Source organism: Parasteatoda tepidariorum, chromosome 11 (genome assembly GCF_982258835.1).
Source record: "Parasteatoda tepidariorum strain Cologne lab strain chromosome 11, Ptep-v5.0, whole genome shotgun sequence".
Lineage (NCBI taxonomy): Eukaryota > Metazoa > Arthropoda > Arachnida > Araneae > Theridiidae > Parasteatoda > Parasteatoda tepidariorum.
Genome location: NC_141765.1, coordinates 16710101 through 16729982, shown reverse-complemented (window position 1 = coordinate 16729982; position 19882 = coordinate 16710101). Strand labels below are relative to the sequence as shown.

General features: G+C 31.8%; 1 protein-coding gene across 14 annotated transcripts in view; it reads left to right on the top strand.

Annotated features, from left to right (window-relative positions):
• The window catches only part of HUWE1 (HECT, UBA and WWE domain containing E3 ubiquitin protein ligase 1), a 294173-nt gene that overhangs the window by 208187 nt on the left and 66104 nt on the right, over positions 1-19882 (top strand). For 7 of the 14 annotated variants that reach the window (XM_087154722.1, XM_087154721.1, XM_087154720.1 and 4 more), the window contains 4 exons: positions 7057-7263; positions 13764-13819; positions 16393-16604; positions 18497-18613. In XM_087154722.1, the coding sequence (XP_087010848.1) occupies positions 7057-7263; positions 13764-13819; positions 16393-16604; positions 18497-18613 (592 nt within the window). The remainder of the gene's footprint in view (positions 1-7056; positions 7264-13763; positions 13820-16392; positions 16605-18496; positions 18614-19882) is intronic. The other 7 variants (XM_087154731.1, XM_087154728.1, XM_087154729.1 and 4 more) reach the window with 3 other exon arrangements.

Below are 19882 nucleotides of genomic sequence, written 5' to 3'. Positions count from 1 at the left end.
TGTTTTATGTTTAACAGTTAAATTTTGAAAAGCCTCAAGTGACATTTGGTCTAACTGAAAATTAGTTTTTGATGTATGTATAAGCTGAATAAGAATAAAAAAAAAGCCGTTATGAACGTTGAGAATGATTATCAGGTAAGCCAATTTGGAAACAGGGAGCCTCTGTGACCTTTCCACGGATATATATAAGGTATGTATAAGCTCAATACGAATAAATGAAGCTGAAATATGTTTTTCCTTGAAATGGAGAAAGACCGTTATAGAGGTGGAAAATGATTATCAGGTAAGCCAATTTGGAAACAGGAGCCTCTGTGACCTTTCCACGGACCCAAAGGATTCCGTGCAATATCATTTTCAAATCACTATCTTAGACAATTGATTGTTGCATAAACATTTTAATGGAATAAGCTTCTAGCAATAAGTATCAACTATTATGAGAAAATGATGCTTAAAAAATGGTCATGCAAAATTTATATGCATTCCTTCCCAAGGCGAACATGGATAATCCCAGTAGTGTTCTTGAACCTGATTTTACTCTGGTTTAATTTTAGATAGGTTCTGCTGGTGGTATTCATTGTTATTTCTCCTGCAGATCTAGCAATAAGCATTTGTGGTGATATCTTGCTCTCTTGTTTCTGATAGAACCGCACCTGGCTATCTTAGGAATTTGATGTACTACCTCTGCATATAACTATATTACCACGTCTGAAAGAAAAGTAGTCAGTTATGCAGCTGAATTTAAAGTTATCTTAAAAGCTGGGAAGCAGGACTTCAATTTGATGTGGATAAATCAAATGTGCTCTTATGATGCAAGGACAAAGAAAAATGAGTAGGAAGTAACCATTCAAGATGATTATTTTGGCAAGGCATATAAGCATCGCCGGATTTAGAAATTCTGCTCCATCGTGTGATTTTATAAGAGCGAAAAAAAGGTTATGGTATTTCTTCCATCAATATTCGCCACAAACCCAAAATATTAGTAAATATGGAAATAAAGAACTTTGTGATCAAAACATTCCTCTGTTGGTCCTAGAACCCTAAAACTTTCTATTCAAAACAAAGAAATACTGAAATTAAAAATAGTATATTTTATCGTTATTATCATTGAAATTTCCTTTTATACATTTAAGAGAGCAAATTATTCTTTTTTAGTTAGTCTTTTTAAAAGTTACTTTGTGTAAATATATATATATTTATATATATATATATATATATATGTATATATTTATATATATATATATATATATATATATATATACACAGTGGAACGTCGCGTATCCGGAATCGGTGGGACTTCCCGAAGTCCGGATAATAGATTTTTCCGTATAATACACCCCTAAGATAAACAAAGCTTAAAAATGATCTAATAAACGATCTGAATCTAAGAAGCAAAAAATAAATGAACGTTATTTTTTGGGCAATAATGTTTTATTTAATCAATCGAATTTGTTGGGCAATAATGTGATATTTAATCAATCGAAAACAAAATATTAGAAAAAAAATAATTAGTGCTTAAAATTTAGAAAACGAAAAAAAATTGACAGTAGTAATGAAAATATTAATTTGCTCTATCCGCCATTTTGAACTAGAACGATTCAAGGAAGAAACGGGATTCCCCGTCATTCATTAAGGTGGGTAGGTGGGGGAGAAAAATCCATTCCCTCCTTATTTGTGTAGAGAAAATATGTGTAAAGAGATCATTCAAGTTGAGGGCGGGGAAGTTATCAATCAAGCGTTAGGGCGCGGCATGCTGATGGAGTTATCTTTATTTTTTCTTGTGGGACTGAAAGAATCACGTTAGTGGTTGTCAAAACAACGTTAAGGAAGGGCATATTAATTTCGCCTGGCTTAAGAGGGGGAGGATTGTTATCACTTGACAAGTTGAAAAGAAATCTTTTAAAGAAAATACACAGCTATCCTTTACTAAATGAGGTGAATAAAAGAATTGCATTGGAATTCTAAAACGGCCGAAATATGTCTGTTCTTTATTCATTAATAATGTTTAAATATTACTATGCTTTATTTAATCGTTTAAAAAATAATCTGGCGCAATATTACACCTCGAGACATAATTGACCACACTAACTTAGAAAAAATACAGAAAACCATCGTACTTATTGAAAACGATAATCGACACGCCAAACTGTTATTTCTTCTTTTTTTTTTTATTTAAACTTTAATACATAATTTGTCAATTTATCGTGGTCGTCGGGAAAATCAACTAACCATTAACATTATAGAAAATTGATTAGTTATCAAAATTACGCCAAATACGCAGTTATAAAATGCATTAAAGAAGAGGGAATTACTGACTCAACCATCTAAGGAAGAAAAAAAACTTCTGATTTTTAAAATAAGCATAGTATAAGTCCATAACACATCACGTAAATAAATCGCAACTAATCATTTAAAAAGCTTTAAAATGACAAAAAAAAAATTAAATTAATGTTACAAGAAACCAGAAAAAAAATTGCCTTTCTCAACGATTTAAATCAAACAAAATATTAAAAAAATAATGCTTACGTAAAATAAAGATCAATTATTTACCTTACATAGAAATCAAAAACTCCTAATAAAAAATGCGTAGGCACTATAAATATTTTATTTTTTAAACATATCCTTTAAAGAAAGCTGTTTCATTTTCGGTTTCTTATTGAGCAATTTTTCCTTAATCCTATGAAGGGACATGATTTCTTGTTCAGAAATATAGTCTCTTTGTTCCAGTCCTTTAATGGCAATATCTAAATGATTAACTAAATCGTCAGTTGAAATCCTCTCTTCTGCTATTTCTTCTTCACTATCTACACTTTCTGTGTCACTATCCTGCTTGTTTAAAGCTATGTTTTTGATCTCCTCGTCGGTTAATTGGGACACAGTTGGGGCATCATCGTCGCAGTTTAGTGTTTCTACAACATCTTCTTCATCTAATTTTTCCCTCTCACAATGACTTTTGATGTAGTGCAACAACTCTCTCACACTTTCTTTCTCTTTGTTTGGACGAAAACCTTCAAAGAGGGGCTCGTCCTCATCATTACCAAAAAAAATAGTTGCTGGCCAAATATTATTCCAAGCATTCTTAAGGGTCTTTTGATCAACTTCATCCCACGCTTTTGCTATATTCCATATGGCAGTCTTTATGGAATAAGACTTAACGAAGTCTTGTAAGTTTTGGCCATCATTTAAAGAGGTCAGCATTGACATCAAGAATTGCGTTTTATATTTGCACTTGAAGGATCTTAAGATACCGTTATCCATCGGCTGCAAAATTGAAGTGCAGTTGGGTGGCAAGAACACAACAGAAACATTTGCCCTTTCCATCAATAACGGTATTTTGTGGGCAGAGCAATTATCCAGTATTAAAAGTGGTTTTTTTTCTTCCAAGCCAATCGACTGAAAATGCTTTCTGACTTGCGGCACAAAATCGTTGTCCAACCATTCTTCCATTAGTTGCTGGGTCATCCAGGCTTTTCGGTTAGATCGATAATTTACGGGTAACACTTTAACACCCTTTAGGGCGCGAGGGCGTGCACTTTTACCAATTGTAAACAATTTGCATTTGTGTGTACCTGAAGCATTTGCACGCGCCATAATTGTCATTCTTACTTTACAGTCCTTAACACCGGTTGGATTCTTTTCCTCAGCTGCGGCTAAAGTCTTTCGGGGTACATACCGCCAAAACAGTCCAGTCTCATCGGCATTATATACTTGTTCTGGTGACAAGTCTTCATTTTTAATTAATTCTTCAAAATCTTCTATAAATTTTTCAGCAGCTTCGGTGTCAGCTTCCGCACGATCTCCGCAAATAGATAGCTGGCGCATACCATGTCTTTTTTTAAAGGCTTTCAACCATCCAGTGCTGTAGCTGCACTCCTCTTGAATGGCCATATCCTCATGAAAAATCTTTGCTTGAGCCATTAACATTGGTCCCGTTAACGGTACGCCTTCACTACTGCGTTGTCGTACCCACTCAATCATAACTCTATCGTAATCCTCGTGTTTTTTTGCATTTCGTATATATTTTCGATCCTTCATTGCAAGAGGTGTGTCTGAGTTTGAAAAATAGTCAAAAAGTTTCTCTTTCTGTTTTTTTATATCGTGCACAGTAGACTTTCCTACTTTATATTCGTCGCACAACTTAGATACTGAAGTGCCCATGTCCAATTTTCTCAGTAACTCTACTTTTTCTTTAATTGATAAAGAAACATTTTTTCTTTTCTTCGACGGACGTGAAGACATCGTAAGAAAAATAAAAGGTAATAAACAAAAATAACTTTAAAAAAAATAACACGAATAACAGTAACTCAATTAAAACTTAATAAAAATTACGCAGTTAAAAACTTAAAAAAACAATAACTTGTCAAAAAACTTAATAAAAATAATTAAAGGAAGCAAGCTGTCGATAATCACAAATTCTTAACTCACAAATGCTAGATCGGTAAAAACGAACAAATGTGACGCGTTAGATTGCTTTAAATACGAGATATTTGGCGAGAGAAATTAATTTCAGAGTATTTTGCAAGACTTATTTCGCCAAGGTATTCGCCTGTTCCTATAATGTATTTGCAGGTGCACTGCATGAAAAAAAGGAATAAATTTCAGAGAAATCTAATTTAGTTCTTGGTTTGGAATAAAAGGACTTTTGTTAGTCGAATTCATATTTTAGTGGCATGGGAGTCTTGAAATCTTTTTCATGTCAATGCTAAAGAAAGAATGTTACCCCCTTTTTTTTCCCCGCCTCCTAAATATTGAATGGACAATGTTTCTCAAGGACATACTCCCCCTCCACGTTTACCCTTTTCTACAGTAAAAAGGTTCCAGGAAATGCCTCATCTACTAGCCAGCTGCATACGAAAGAAGGGGGGGAGGGGACTCAGTTGTGCTCTATTGAAAACAAATTACCCTCTTTCTCTGCATTCCAGAAGAGGAGCGTCACTAATGGTCACTCCACGGACTTGGTGGTCTTTTCTGTTTCCTTTTTTTTGGGGGGGGAGGGGAAGATCAAGAGATGTTTGTTTATTTTGATTGTTAAAAAGTGTCCGGGAAATCGATCCTTCCGGGAAAGGGACGTCCGGATATGGGACGTTACACTGTATATATATATATATATATACTTTTCCAAAAAATTTCCTGATTTTTTTTTTTTTATAAATGTTGTCCTGTGGCTCATTCTAAGCCTGCGTAATTTCAACTGTGCCCTTTCAAGCTTTTTTCATGACTAAATAAATTTTTTAAGTCAATGTCATCTTCCTTTAATAATCTATCAAGGAACTTTAGCACGTTTACTCTCACTGAGGCTTTGAACATCAAGATATGCCTTAAATCAATTCAGATAAAAAATTTTCACCTATCATTGCTATCTTCGAGGAATTCATTATTTGTTATTTCGAGTTTATGTGCTCTTCAGCATATCCTTACCACTATTGCATTTCTTTGTGGTTTAGGAAGAAGGGGGTTGTATTTCATTTACTTAACAATTTATGCTATTAATTAGCTATTTAAATGTCACATTTTTATTTCATATTAACACATAATGCATATTGATGAATCTGATCAGTTGATCAACTGTTGTGATTAAGCCTAATTCAATCTCTGGCATTACTTACAGCATGTCATCCAACTTGATAAAGCATAAACATTCACCGTCCGTTGCTATGAAATGTAATTACTTGCATTTCTATATTCTACAGATCCCTTCATCTTTATTTTACTTTTTGCATATTTTGCTCTATCTTGAACTTTTTGAACAATTCAAAAAAAAAAAAAAAAAATTACCCATTGATAACATTTCGCACATCCAAAGATAATTCAGCATAAAAAAATTTCTTTTAATAATTACTTATTTTTTTATATTTTATTTAATGACAAAATACACCATTTTAGTTCAGTTAATTTATTTCTAAGTTATCAAATCTTTTCCAACCAGGGAACATAATTTGGGAAATTTAGAACAGGCAGGAGGCAATTTCAGACAAACTTATTCATATACACGTAGACAACAATCAAGAGAAACCAGTCAACCAATTTCATCAGATTACCATGCAAAAACTTTACGAAGAATATTGAATTTTATGAACTCTTCTGATCAAGAGCCTAATTGAAATATTTCCTCAACTGAAGATAGGACTTCATTGCCTGCACTATCAACAGATACATATAGACAACAATCAAGAGAAACCACACAACCTTTTTCCTCAGATTACCATGCTGAAATTTTGCAAAGAATATTGAATTTTATGAACTCTTCAGATCAAAAACTTAACTTAAATGTTTCCTCAAATGAAGGTAGGTCTTCATTGCCTGCACCATCAACAGATTTCAGACATACTTATTCAGATACATATAGACAACAATCAAGAGAAATCAACTTATTCAGATACATATAGAAAACAATCAAGAGATATCGCACAACTTCTTACATCAGATAACCATTACATCACATGAGATAAACTTTGCAAAGATTAATAAATTTTATGAATCTTCTGACTGAAAACCTAAGTTATATGTTTCTTCAAATGTATATAGGTCGTCACTGCTTGAGTCCTCAACTGAAGAGTCAGTTTTTTCACTTATTGACTTATGTGATCCATCTTCTCCAGTTATTCCACTTATTTGATTTATGTGATTCATCAAATCCATCTCCACTAATGAATAGTGCCCAAGAAAATTCATTATATGTGGAAGAGTTTAGCAGACCATCAGGTATGATTGAGTGTTATTCAAATGAACTGGATTCAGATTGTTTGTCATATGATGTAGATTCATCTACCAGGCAATGAATATTGAATTTTATGAACTCTTCAGATCAGAAACTTAACTTAAATGTTTCCTCAAATGAAGGTAGGTCTTCATTGCCTGCGCCATCAACAGATTTCAGACATACTTATTCAGATACATATAGACAACAATCAAGAGAAATCAACTTATTCAGATACATATAGAAAACATTCAAGAGAAATCGCACAACTTCTTACATCAGATAACCTTTGCAAAGAATAATAAACTCTATGAATCGTATTATTGAAAATCTAATAAAAATGTTTCTTCAAATGTATATAGGTCGTCACTGCTGGAGTCCTCAACTGAAGAGTCAGATATTCCCTTTATAGATCTTGGTGACTCTTCAGAGCCATCATCTCCAGTAATGAATAGTGCCCAAGAAAATTCAATTAATGAGGAAGCGTTTAGCAGACCAGGTATGATTGAGATTCATTCAAATGAACTGGATTCAGATGGTTTGTCATATGATGTAGATTCTCCTACCAGGTAATATTGTTATTAATAAGTAATTAAATATTTTTTTAATGGAATTACATTTGGATAAGCAAAGTTAGGAGTTTTGTGCAATAGTTAATAGATTTTCTTCTCAAGTTCTTTCTTTCTTACTAAGTTCTTTCCTTCTTACCAAGAAATATGCATCTCTTGACTAATCTATTAAGACCTTATTTTCTAGATTGTGGTCAACTCCTTCATTTTGAGGGTCAAAATAAGAATTTTTGAAAAAAATTATTTATTCAGAGAAAGTACATTTTTTGTGTTTAATTTTGCAATCTGGGGATTATATCAGGAGACTGGTTCACCAGGTTGTGGGTTGGGCATAGGGTTGACACCTCTATCCTGTAAAAATGTTTTGTTACGAAATCCTTAGAAGAAAAAATCCCGGATGACTTCGTGGAAACTATTTGGAAAGCGAAATTTGGATATGAGAATTGGAAACTTGAATGTTCTGTCTCTCTATAGAGCCAAGGCTTTGCATTTGCTGTTAGAACAGATGAAACAATACAATATTGATTTGATTGCCATTGAGGAGCTTAGATGCATTGGCAATAGAACATTGAATAAAAGGAATTCTACTGTTTTTTTCAGTTGGTCACCTCAAAAAACATATTGAGGGCACTGGCTTTATCGTAAGCAAAAGAGTACAGTGTTCCCTCACCATTCCGCGCTTCATGTTTTACGGCTTCAGTGTTTCGCGGGTTTTTCCAAAATATTCAACAAAAAATAGAAATGAAAAAATACAATCATGTCAATAGCCACATTGCGGAAAGTAGCATTGTTTCATGTTGATGCACGAGAGAGAAGGATAAGGTCCTTCTCCTGTTGGACTGTGCAGGAGGCTATGCAACGGACCTGCTATATGATAGTGTGCAGATAGTTTCTGACCCCGAACACTACATCTCTAATTCAGCCAATGGATCAAGGTGTCATTCGTGCCTTTAAGGTACTCTATACTCGCAATACAATGGAGGGCCTCATCTCGGCAGTTAATGATACCAATGACGAATTCACCTTGAAAGCATACTGGCGCAGTTACAACATTGCCTCATGTTTGTCTAATATTCAGCAAGCATTAAAGGACTTGAAGAGTGAGACCATAAAATCTAGCTGGAGGAAATTATGGCAGAGCGTGGTGCAAGACTATCCAGGCTTCACTCCTGAAGAAGTTCATCAATCAGTGGTAGAGGAGGCAGTGAGGCTGGCTCACATCATAAGGAATGAAGGATTTGTCGACATGACAAAAGACATCAGCGCCCTTATTGATTGCCACTCAGACCTGACCAATGAAGACCTCCTTGAGATGACAAAGTCTGCAAATGAGGAAGACGAAGAAGAAACTGAAAAGTGTGGACTTACCCTGGAGAATCTGCAACAATTGCGCAACATGGCAAAAGCGATGCAATAATTTGCACAAGACATTGACGACAATATGGTTCGAGCTGTCGAGTTCAGCAATCACGTTGATGGGGTTATGCCCTTGTACAGGGCAATTATGAAGGAAAAGAAAAAACAAGGACAACTACCCATCACCGTGTTTATCGTCAAGGTAAAGTCCCCGGGCTCTACCGTCAGCGCCTCCAGTAGAAGAGTCTCCGAGTGATCCTTAAGCTTCTATGAGTCAAGTGAGAGCCTCTCCTCCGCCACCAACACAAGACTCTTCGACTCTTTCAGAAAGCAATGTTGATTAATGTTTATTACTGTATAAGGTTTTGTAATTACACTTCATAATTAGCACTGACACGTTTAAGTAAATATGTATACTGTTGTAATTTTTGTCTTAAATGTGTAAAGTATAAATACTGTTTACATATTTAAAACATTCGTGTACCCACGTACATGAAAATTCCTAGGGGCAAATCCTACTTCAGCTTTCGCGGAAGGTTCTGGTCCCCATTAACTATGAAAAACAAGGGATCACTCTACACAGGGTGCGTAGCGTTTGTAAAAAGTACTTAAAGGTGGTTTTTTGGGGATTTCGTTTTTAAAAGCTTTTAAAGGTGCTTTTTTCAGCTGGCGTTTTAAAAAAGTGCTTTTTTTTCCGAAATTTTTTTTCTTCTCCCTTCAGTGATATCTGGTGGATCCCATGCATTTCACGAAAAATGGGGAGTTTGCTACGTAATCGTTCATGCGGACTTCATGTCGTACCCACGTTATGACTTGTGCATGCACGCACACTTTAAACCGTAACCCGAGTGCTCCAATTCGGATAAAGAATATCAGATCCTTATGAAATGTTTTTCTTTTTAATGTATTTTAATTTTGTTCTTGTTTATTTTATTTTACTTCTAACACTTTTTTTTGGCGTAGGGGATAAGGGTACTTTTGTTCTGAGTTCAGGGTCAAGTTGAATTCACTCGGTGATGTGGGAAAGTACTGATTGTTTCGATTTACGCCCGTTTTTTTTTTTTTTTTTTTTTTTTTTTTAAACGCTAAAACTGTTTATAAAAAGTTTTTGTTTTTCAATAATATCATTGCTTGAATATGAATTTTTTGAGTGCTTAAAAATTTTTGTAAAGTGCTTGAAAAGTTTTTAAAAAGGGCTTATTTTTGATTCAAAGATTTGGCTACGCACCCTGTCTACACCTGATTTTGGATTTTGAGGCAATCTCTCCGAGACTGTGTAAGCTCAAAATCAAAGGAAAGTTCTTTGATTTCAGTATTATCTGTTCTTATGCACCAACTGAAGATAAAACAGAGGAAGATAAGGAAATTATGAAAATTTAGACAAAATTGACTACAGTTTTCCAAAATATGATACAAAAATTATTTTGAGAGATCTAAATGCTAAAGTAGGTAGAGAAAGGGAATTTAAATTGGTGACTGGCAGATTTAGCTTACATGATACAACCAATGATAATGGACACAAATTGATTTTGCTGCTTCACATAATATGATTATAGGAAGCACGTCCTTTCCACATAAAAATATTCATAAAGCTACCTGGCGTGCTCCATGTGGCACTTATACTAATCAAACAGTTCAAGGGAGAAACTTAGAGAGAATGACTGATTAACTTAAAAATGAAAGGATAAGACTTTAATATTGTGAAAAAGTAAAGGAACAATTGAGTTTAAAGAGTTGTGATGGTACTGTGGAAAATAAATGGAAATGTATAACAGACAGTATCTGTAACGCTGCGAATACCATGATTGGTAAAGTAACTGAGAAACAGGTTAAAGATTGGTATGGTATTGACTGTGCCATTGCTAATGATAAAAAGAATGTTGCATGTAAACATATGATACAAGCACACACAAGAAATAGTGCAGAGGAGTACCATAGATGCAGAAAAGAGGTGAAGAAACTCTTTAGGCAAAAGAAAAGGATCTTTGATGAAGAATTGTTTAAGGATGTTGAACATCTGAAATCCATTAATGAATGCAGGGCATTCTATCGTAAAATTAGCCGCAGTCGATTGGACTTTAAACAGACCTCTAATCTATGCAAAAACAAATTTAGTGAACTTATTACAGATAAACAAGACATTTTAAAACAATGGCTTGAACATTTTAAAGAACTTCTAAATGATAATTGTAAGGATGTTGAAATAATTGCACCTAAATTCATAAATGACATAGAAGTTGAGGCTCCAACTATTGAGGAGATCAGGGCAGCAAATCTAGAATTTTATTTCTCAGACTGTTACCATTTATTGACTCTCAAATAGAAAAATATTAATGTGGATTCCATGCTGGAAAATCAACTAAAGATCAGATATTTTGTCTCCATCAGATTTTAGAGAAATCAATGGAATTTAGCATTGAAACACATCTTTTTATTGATTTCAAGGCTGTTTTTGATAGTATCAATAAAAATTATCTTTTTGAAGCAATGAATACTTTTAAAATACCTTCAAAACTCATTAAATTGACGAGACTTTCAATTATTACCATTGACAACAGAATGGCTACTGAAATAAAAAACTGACTCTTATCTGGCAAGTAGGGTCTATGTGCTGGGAAGATTTATTAAATCTAGGTTTCTTTCTAGAAAAGCAAAGTTCTTAATCTACAAAACTCTTGTCCGACTAGTCTTGACTTACGTTTCTGAAGCTTGGACAATGACAAAACTGGAGGAAAATCGTGTCGCAATATTTGAGAGAAAGATTTTGCGGAGTATATTTGGTGGTGTGAATGAAAACAATAACTGGAGAAGGAGATTTAACCTTGAACTGTACAAGATTTATGAACAACCTGATATTAAATACATAAAAATAAATAGAATGAATTGGGTGGCCCACCTGATTCGAATGAGTGATGACAATACAATAAAAAGGATTTTGCTTTTTAAACCCACTGGAACAAGAAAGTGGTTAAGCAAGTAAGTTTCTTCAAAGACAATATCATCGTTAAATTTTTTCGCCGCCGTTTAATCTAAATATGTCTCTATGACGGAGAATATCTTACTACCATCTGCCGGATGAATAATGATGTTTTCAGAAACTGACAGATTGTTTCAATGGTAGAATTCGAAAAACGTTTTATTATTGAACTTGTCTTGGTTCTAGCACAGGCATATTTTGTCGCCATTTCCGAATCAGGGAAAAATTTTCGAAACAACGGCCCAGCATGGTCTGATGCTGCAGTAGAGCAATTGTGCTCTATTAAAAAGCTCGTAAATAATGCTTCAGCTTCAATTACACTTAAGTTCTCTAACTTTACTTACAGCGACCGTATATCCAGATTTGACTCTCTAACTTTGCATAATAGGCCATGTCTCAGAATAAGCTTCTTTATACTGCTGATTATGTTTTCGCTTTAACGATTTCGCCATTTCAGATGAACTTTAACTCAAAACTATAACATGTAAGGTTCGCATAAGTTTTAATTGCAATATCCAGTGCAAAACATCCAGGATCCTGAAAATTACACCTACATCACGTCAAGCCGCAATGATCTGTGACGCAATCGACGCCCGCCTGAAAGACTCAGACAAAATCTGTCCTAGAACCTTAATGTTTACACTACAGTGAGAATATTTACATTTAGCATTGAGTTAAATTTTCTTGCAATTAATGAAAGGAATTTTAGTTCAAAGATAAATCGGAAGTCGTCGTGGAGAAATCTTCAGAGAAAGACATTGGCTCACATAGGACTCTCTGGCCAACCATGATGATGATAAATTTTGCAATTTTAAATGTTTAAACATACATGGGTGTTACTTAAATGGTGGGCTTCTTAATTGGATCAAAAGATATTCTAGGTGCCACTTTTTTCTTTCTTTCCTTTTCTACTATCATTTCATATTTAAACACTGAGGAAAGTTCTTGTTTAACTATATTCCTATTTCTATACTTTCTTTTGTCATCCTCAGTCGTAAGTGTCACAAAATATACCCTATCTTATTAGTTCTTTTTTTTTTTTTATTTTGCACAATACCTTAAAATTCACAAGTATTATGAACATTATTGAATAAAAAAGTAAAATATAAAAATGTTAAAGTATTTTTTGTGTGAAATTTGTATAAAGTATTTTTATAATTGTGTGCAAAAGGTTTCCAGATTGCAGCTACTACCATATTGGGATTTCAATAATCCCAATCCATTGCAGGAAAACAGGAATGTTTTTTAGATGAAGTACATTTTGTATTTTCTTCTGTTGCCTTATTAATGGTAAACATTAATTAGATTTTTTGTCAGTCCTTTGAGTCAGTAAAATTGGCCCTTAATAGCTGAATATCTGATCTTGGAACAGAAGTTGTCAAAGTAATGTCTTTTTAATTATAAAAACCTTTTTCTTTTGTTTTGTGAACTTTTTTTATATTAATTGTAATATTTTTTTAATTGGAAATAATCACATTATTCTGACATATAGCATATCTTCTTGCATTTTACATACATCAAAAAAAAATTTTTAGACACATGAATTTAAATTGGATTTAATTTTTAATTTCAAAACAGAATTTTGGTACATAATTTTTTAGCTAGAAAAGTTTATAACTAAAACAAATTAAAAATTTTTTTTTAACTAAAAGTAGAAATGCTTACTAAATTCTACAATAAATCTATTTAAAATTAAGTTTGTCTTACAAAACCAAACCATATAAACTCCTTTACATCAGTTGGTTAAGTTATTGAAGTTTATCTTTTACTTAAAGAAAATGCATGAAAATTTTTACAAAAAAAAATTCTTTTTTGTGAATTTGAATTCATTAATTCTTTTTCGAGTGATAAGCTCTGAAAAAGTATAATGGCCATTCCATTGCCGTTGTGTGTTTTTACTAAAATGCTCAAGTGTTAAACTACTTCATAAAATTAGAACTTGCATTAAAGCAGTTTGGCTTTTCTCGATTTAATGCTAGATTTTAAAAATTTGTGTATTTTAGGCAAGAAAACTTTGTATGGTATGTAAAAATTAAATAAGGAAATTAGCCATCTAAATTTACATGTGTTACCAAAATGTCACTACTCATCTTATGTATTTACTTATAATGTTGACTTTTTGTTGTGGTTTTAAGCATCTTATGACATGCCTTTTTTTTTTACTTAGTGAAAGAGAAGGTGCATTATCTACTGATACTCCTGAAGCCTCCTGTTTATTAGGTGGTAAGAGTATTTAATTTGTATTTAATGATTTTGAAACAGCATAATTTCCAATTGTATGTTAATATTTGAAATATATATATTTATATATATATATATATATATATGTATATATGTATATATATATATATATATATATATATATATATATATATATATAAACAGAATTAGCTTAGTTTTTGCTGGTTTAAGGGTTTAAAAGTTAATGTATAACTGAAAATGTGATAACTTTTTAAATCTAAGGATTATTGTGAGAAATAATATTACATTAGTGGTAAAATTTACTGAATGGCAAGTAATATTCATGTTTATGTTTTTTATATGTATATATATATATACTAAACTCAGTGGTGGGTATGCTGCCCATTGAGGGCAAAGGCCTACTGTGTCCATTCCAGTTTTCTTGACCTTGTGCTCTGGGATGCGGTAGCAGATATTCCAGTTGGATGGTAAGCTAAATGCAAAACCCCCAGTCTTTAGCCCCAAGTATGCTCGGTACTCATTTTATCAACCCACTTGAGGATGAATGGCTGAGTCAACCTTATAGGGTCTGAGAACTGAATCAGAGACCTGTGGCAAAAGAGCATAAAGCGCTACCACTCGGCCACTGGCCTAATAGATATATATGAATGTTTCAATTTTTTTAAATTATTTTATTAGGAACCATTTTATTGGAAATAATTTGGGTAATTCAGTTGGTTCTGTCACAAATAATAATTTTACTTAGCACATACTTCTTTCTGAACAAATTCTTAGCTGGGGACACTTTTTAACAGTCAAAATCAACAACTTTCCCCCTTTCCAATCTCCATTTTCACTCTAATTTTCTCTTTTTGAATTGTACCTGACTTCCAGTTTTTGTTTGATTTTAATTAGATTTCCTCTTAAATATGAAAAAAATTGAATATCCCAGAAGCGAAATTTAGCATTTCACTACAGCCCCCCTAAAAATCCTATATTTTTTTTACAAGTTTTGCATAAAAGGATTATTACTACTAAAAGTCACACTTAATTTCAGAGTGTGCGAAAATGACAAATTTTGAAAAAATTGCTGATTTGATAGAAAGTTGTCACGACTAAAGTGAGTCATTAATCGATTATTCAAAAGCTCGATTCAGAATTTGCAAATCATCACATTCAATTTAAAATGAAATGTAAATTTTGGAAACTAATTAGAAATTGCAAACCGATGATCGACAAAATCACATGGGCAATAAAAAATTTTACAAATAGAGTCATTAAAAAGTGATTCAAAATTTCCCGTGTATGATAATGTAACATTAAAAAACTGTGAAAATCTGTAACAATAACTGACAAAAATGTGATCGTAAATCCGCATGAAATTGCGGGGGAATCGTCAATAATTGAATGCGTAATGTGCAGTTCGAAGTTTGTCGATCAAAATAATATATCAAAACATTGAGATTTTATAAATTAAGTAAAAATCCGTTTTAATAACTGCCAAAAAAACGATCTGCAAATTCACCGTGGAATCGTTGTTAATCGGGTAGATTGACAAATGAATTCAGCTGAAATGCGTATTTCGAATTTTTTATCGAGATTTTAAAAACCATGTGGAAATCTGTAACAAAATCTTTGAAAATAGCACACACCATGTAGATTTATTTGTGTTGATTGAATTCGATATTATTATCGTCTATTTGTTATTTTTTATTGAATTAGGATGTTGTACTTTTATGACCTATTTTCTGGAAAAATCAATTTTCTGCTCTTACCAAAGTCCCATCGATTCCGGACATGGGACTTTCCTCTTTATATATATATATATACACACACACACACATTAAAGGCAAAGCCGTCACTTACTTATTTTTCTTTTGCGCATGAAGTTTGAAGGCTAAAGCTTAAAAGGTAGAAGTTTAAAAACTTGATTTAAATTTACTTAGTATTTTTAATTACTATTTAGTAATTTGGTACTTTTATTGTCTACCAGCATTTGAAGAAAAAATATTTTATTTAATTTGCTGAGAACAAATAAGTCTTATATATTTTTTCTCAAGCATAATAATTTAATATTTCCCTTTTTTTACTCTTTTTTTTTTATTTGTAGTATTTTACCTGTAAATAATTCCATATAAGTATAAGAGAAATACTTTGTAAAATTCCTGTTTTTTTTAAAATGCAAGTATTGGACAATTGTTTTAAATTAATCTTTTAATTTCATAGTTGTGTAACATATTTTTACACAGCCTTTTCAGATGTAATATAAGTTGGTATTTCTGCTTTAAAATAAAAGTTCTCTGTTTCCTGGTGTATCTTTTGAAAACAAGTTTTATACTGTGCGAATAATTCTTCAGCACAATCATCAATTGGTACTAAATCAATACTTTGCGACTTTAAAAGTGCAGAATTTATGTGTCTCATGTAGTTACCAATGCCTAGACATGAATTCTATAGCTTTAGATGACTCAAATCATTAATTATTTGTGTAGAATTGGATTTAGATAGCTATCATATATTATAAAAATGTGATTATATATAAAGCTTTTTTTATTACTATTTTCTCTCTATACTAATTCATCCTCAATTAATTTTTCTTTCAATGCATGTTGCAGCTGGAATTGAGATCCCTGAAGGAGTTGATCCATCCTTTTTAGCAGCACTACCTGATAACATTAGACAAGAAGTTATTGCTGAGCAGTTGAGATTACAACGTTTGAGACAGCGCTCCCAGACTGTCACAAATGAAAGTAATAGTGATGGCAGTTCATTTACTGAAGTTAATCCAGAATTTTTAGCTGCCCTTCCTCCAAATATTCAAGAAGAGGTTTGCTACTTTTTATATTTCAGAAATTGCTGCTTAACGTATTTATTAGTTCTGACATATCGGTAAAACTACTTTTCAACAAGAAGAAATTGAAATTCTTATTTATGAAAATTATGACTAGGTTATTCAAAGGTGTAAACTTTATAAGTATTATATGCTGTACGAATGTGAAAAGTTTTTTTTGTAGCTTACTACTTTTTTACTGAAAATATAGTTAACTGTAATTAAAGTCCAAATGTAGTCACTACTTACGATTTAGTTTACACTCTTGTTCAAAGTTAAAAAAATAAATTGAAGATTGAAAAAAAATTCATATAAAGTTTACTGAACCGTCAATCTGCCCAATTCAGACAGCTTGTGTCTTAGCTTCTTCTGAAAAAAAAAAATAAGTTGACTGAGCAAGAAAAAAAAACCTTTGTGTTCAAGCACTTCCCACAATAAAACTGATTTCTGTAAAACTTTTGAGTATGGCTGTAACTACTGGAACAGAGTTGTGTGGAGAGGATTATCGTCATGTAGAGCATCTTTTGAATTTGCCAAAATCGGTGTTAGCCAAAAAAAAAAAATTTTTTTTAGAGATAAAAAATATTGCATTTTATGGAGATTAAGTTTGCAATCACATTAAAAAATTTATTATGATTAATTACACAAAAAAGATTAATTATGCACATAACAAAAATATCTAAGTATCTAGCTATAAACACAAAGTACCTCTAGTTTCTATTAAAAAAAAAAATTTACTGAACTTTTTATTGAAATTAAAATCAAATTTTAATAAAATATCTTTTTTTAACAATAGATAACAATCTGTAAAACATACTCTTTGTGGAACATAGTTATTACATCCAACTTGGTGGTTGTGAGTAAGAACATAGATAAGTTTTTGAAATCAAAGATTATTTCAAGATTCAAAGATTTCACAATTGAATTATGTTTCTTTGTATTAAGGAGGGAAAAAAGAGTTGCGAAAAAAGGGGAAAAAACTCCAGGCGATATTGGTAAAATAATTGGTGGGCTGCTGTGGGAATGCTTACTATTTTTTTACTAACTCTAATGATGAAAAAAATTTTTTTCACACCATATGATTTTATCATATGGTGGGAAACATTATTTTTGTTTGACTGGCATTTTATTTACATAATGTTGAAATTGAATATTTCTGAGGTTAAAAAATCATACGCAAACTCATTGTGCACTCAAATAAAATTAGGACTAACTAAGAACTCCAAGAAAATTATTTTATATGGATGTAAGACGACCCGTAATTAAAGTATGTGTAGAAAGGCAAAGTGCTATTTTATTCAGAAATATCTTCCCCTCATTACTATAACTATTCTTAATCATTTATTGTATTATTTATTAGTTTCAAATAAAGGATTTGACACTAAATAATGCAATAATAATGCGAAGCACATTTTTTTCTGAGTGAAATTTTTTTATATCGAATTTTTTCTTATATTGTTTTCAAATAATTTACAAGTTTCTGGGATTTCCACTAGATAATGGCACAATACACAGAAAACACATTTCAATATATTTTTATTAACGAGTGACTAGTTTGTGAAGAGTATAACTCAGTTGTAATCTTTTTGTATATTTTAAACTACACAAAAGTAAGGAATTCAAAATTTTTATGGAATGCAACATTTTTCTGCTTATGATGTGAGCATATTTTCAAAGCAACTTAATAAAAATATATTTTTGAGAAAATAAGTATATAATAATTTTATTGATAGATTTTGTTATTTTATTTCTGTAAAGGAGTATATTTTTTCATGAGTTTAAAAAAGCCAATTAAATCACCCACTATTCCCATAAAAAAAAAAAGAAAAGATTCGAATGCAGTTTTGCTTAAACAATAGAGTTTAAGATTAAAATTTGTATCTTTAAAGGTATTAGCTCAACAAAGAGCTGAACAACAAAGATTAGCTGCTCAAAACTCCAATCCAGATGCCCCTGTTGATCCAACAAGCTTCATTCAAACATTACCACAAGGCTTAAGACAACAGGTATGCTATTTTTGAACTTTCTAAATTTATACTATGTTCTTTTAGCTATTTTAATGCTTATATGCTAATAATTATCAGTGTGGCCACCCATCTGTAAAACTTTGAAAACCTGCAATTATCAGGGAATTTTTTTATGTCTGGAAAAATCAGGGAATTTCAAAGAAAAGCTGGAATTTTTTCCTTAATTTAAAATATTTTACCATCCGTTATATCCACTTCTATTTAGACGTAAATTTATCGTAAAAAGGTTGAAATATCAACTAAGCAATACTTTTCTTACATTAAAATTCTCTTCATTATTACCCTGCTAAACTAGAATGCCATTTCAAGCTCTTTTATGTGGGGAAATGAGTGGAGAAATCTTTGTCCTCTTTGGAGACTTATGGAGATTTGGAGTCTATGCAGTTTAAGAAAGGCAAAAATGTGAAAGAAAGGATTATGATATTTGCTTCTGTTTATAAAAGTAGCATTTTTTTTATTTAAATCTTTTAGTCTGTGGGCTGAATTCATTAATTGTTCAAGTTTGTTCCGATACTTTGGGGGTATTTTTTTCTTTCACCAAAATTATTCAAAATGTTTTAGTATTTTTATCTTGCACTCTTTTTCTGAAAGCTTTTGTCCAATGAATTATTTTTCTCAGCAAAGCCCACCAATCGCTTATAGCAAAATTTTTACAATTCTTGCATTGATGCTGGTTTTCTGGATTTCATGATAACTTTTATTTTGATATTTCTGAAATTGTTTCTTCTTTTTACCCTAAAAAGCTGACAAAAACCAAGAAATGTATGGAAAACATGTTAAATGATACATAAACTTAGAATGGAAGAAAAATTATTTATATTTGTTTGTTAGAAAGAAGGAAAACAAAACTTTGTTTTTTTGTTCTGCATTGTACAGAGACAGGTTTCAAGTTGGGCAACCAGATGACCAAAATTTTAAACTTAATTATTAAGTAAGCTTGGCATCATTTCCAAGGTAAAAATTGAAGATTTAGAAATACTGATTTTTAACTTAAAAATATCAGTTTTTGATAAGTCATAGGCTGTTAAATGAAGGGCAACTCATTTGAAATTTTCAACTGTAGTAAGGGAATATGTAACAAAGTGCAGTTTTTTTTTTTTTTTTTTTAAAAAAAAATTCACATTAATAATAGAAAAAGGAAAAAATAATAATTAAAGTAAACTATAACAAAACAGGTTGTCTTGCTCACATATGTAGAAACATTTCTCATTTTAATTTACAAAAAAAATTCTCAAGATACACTTTTGA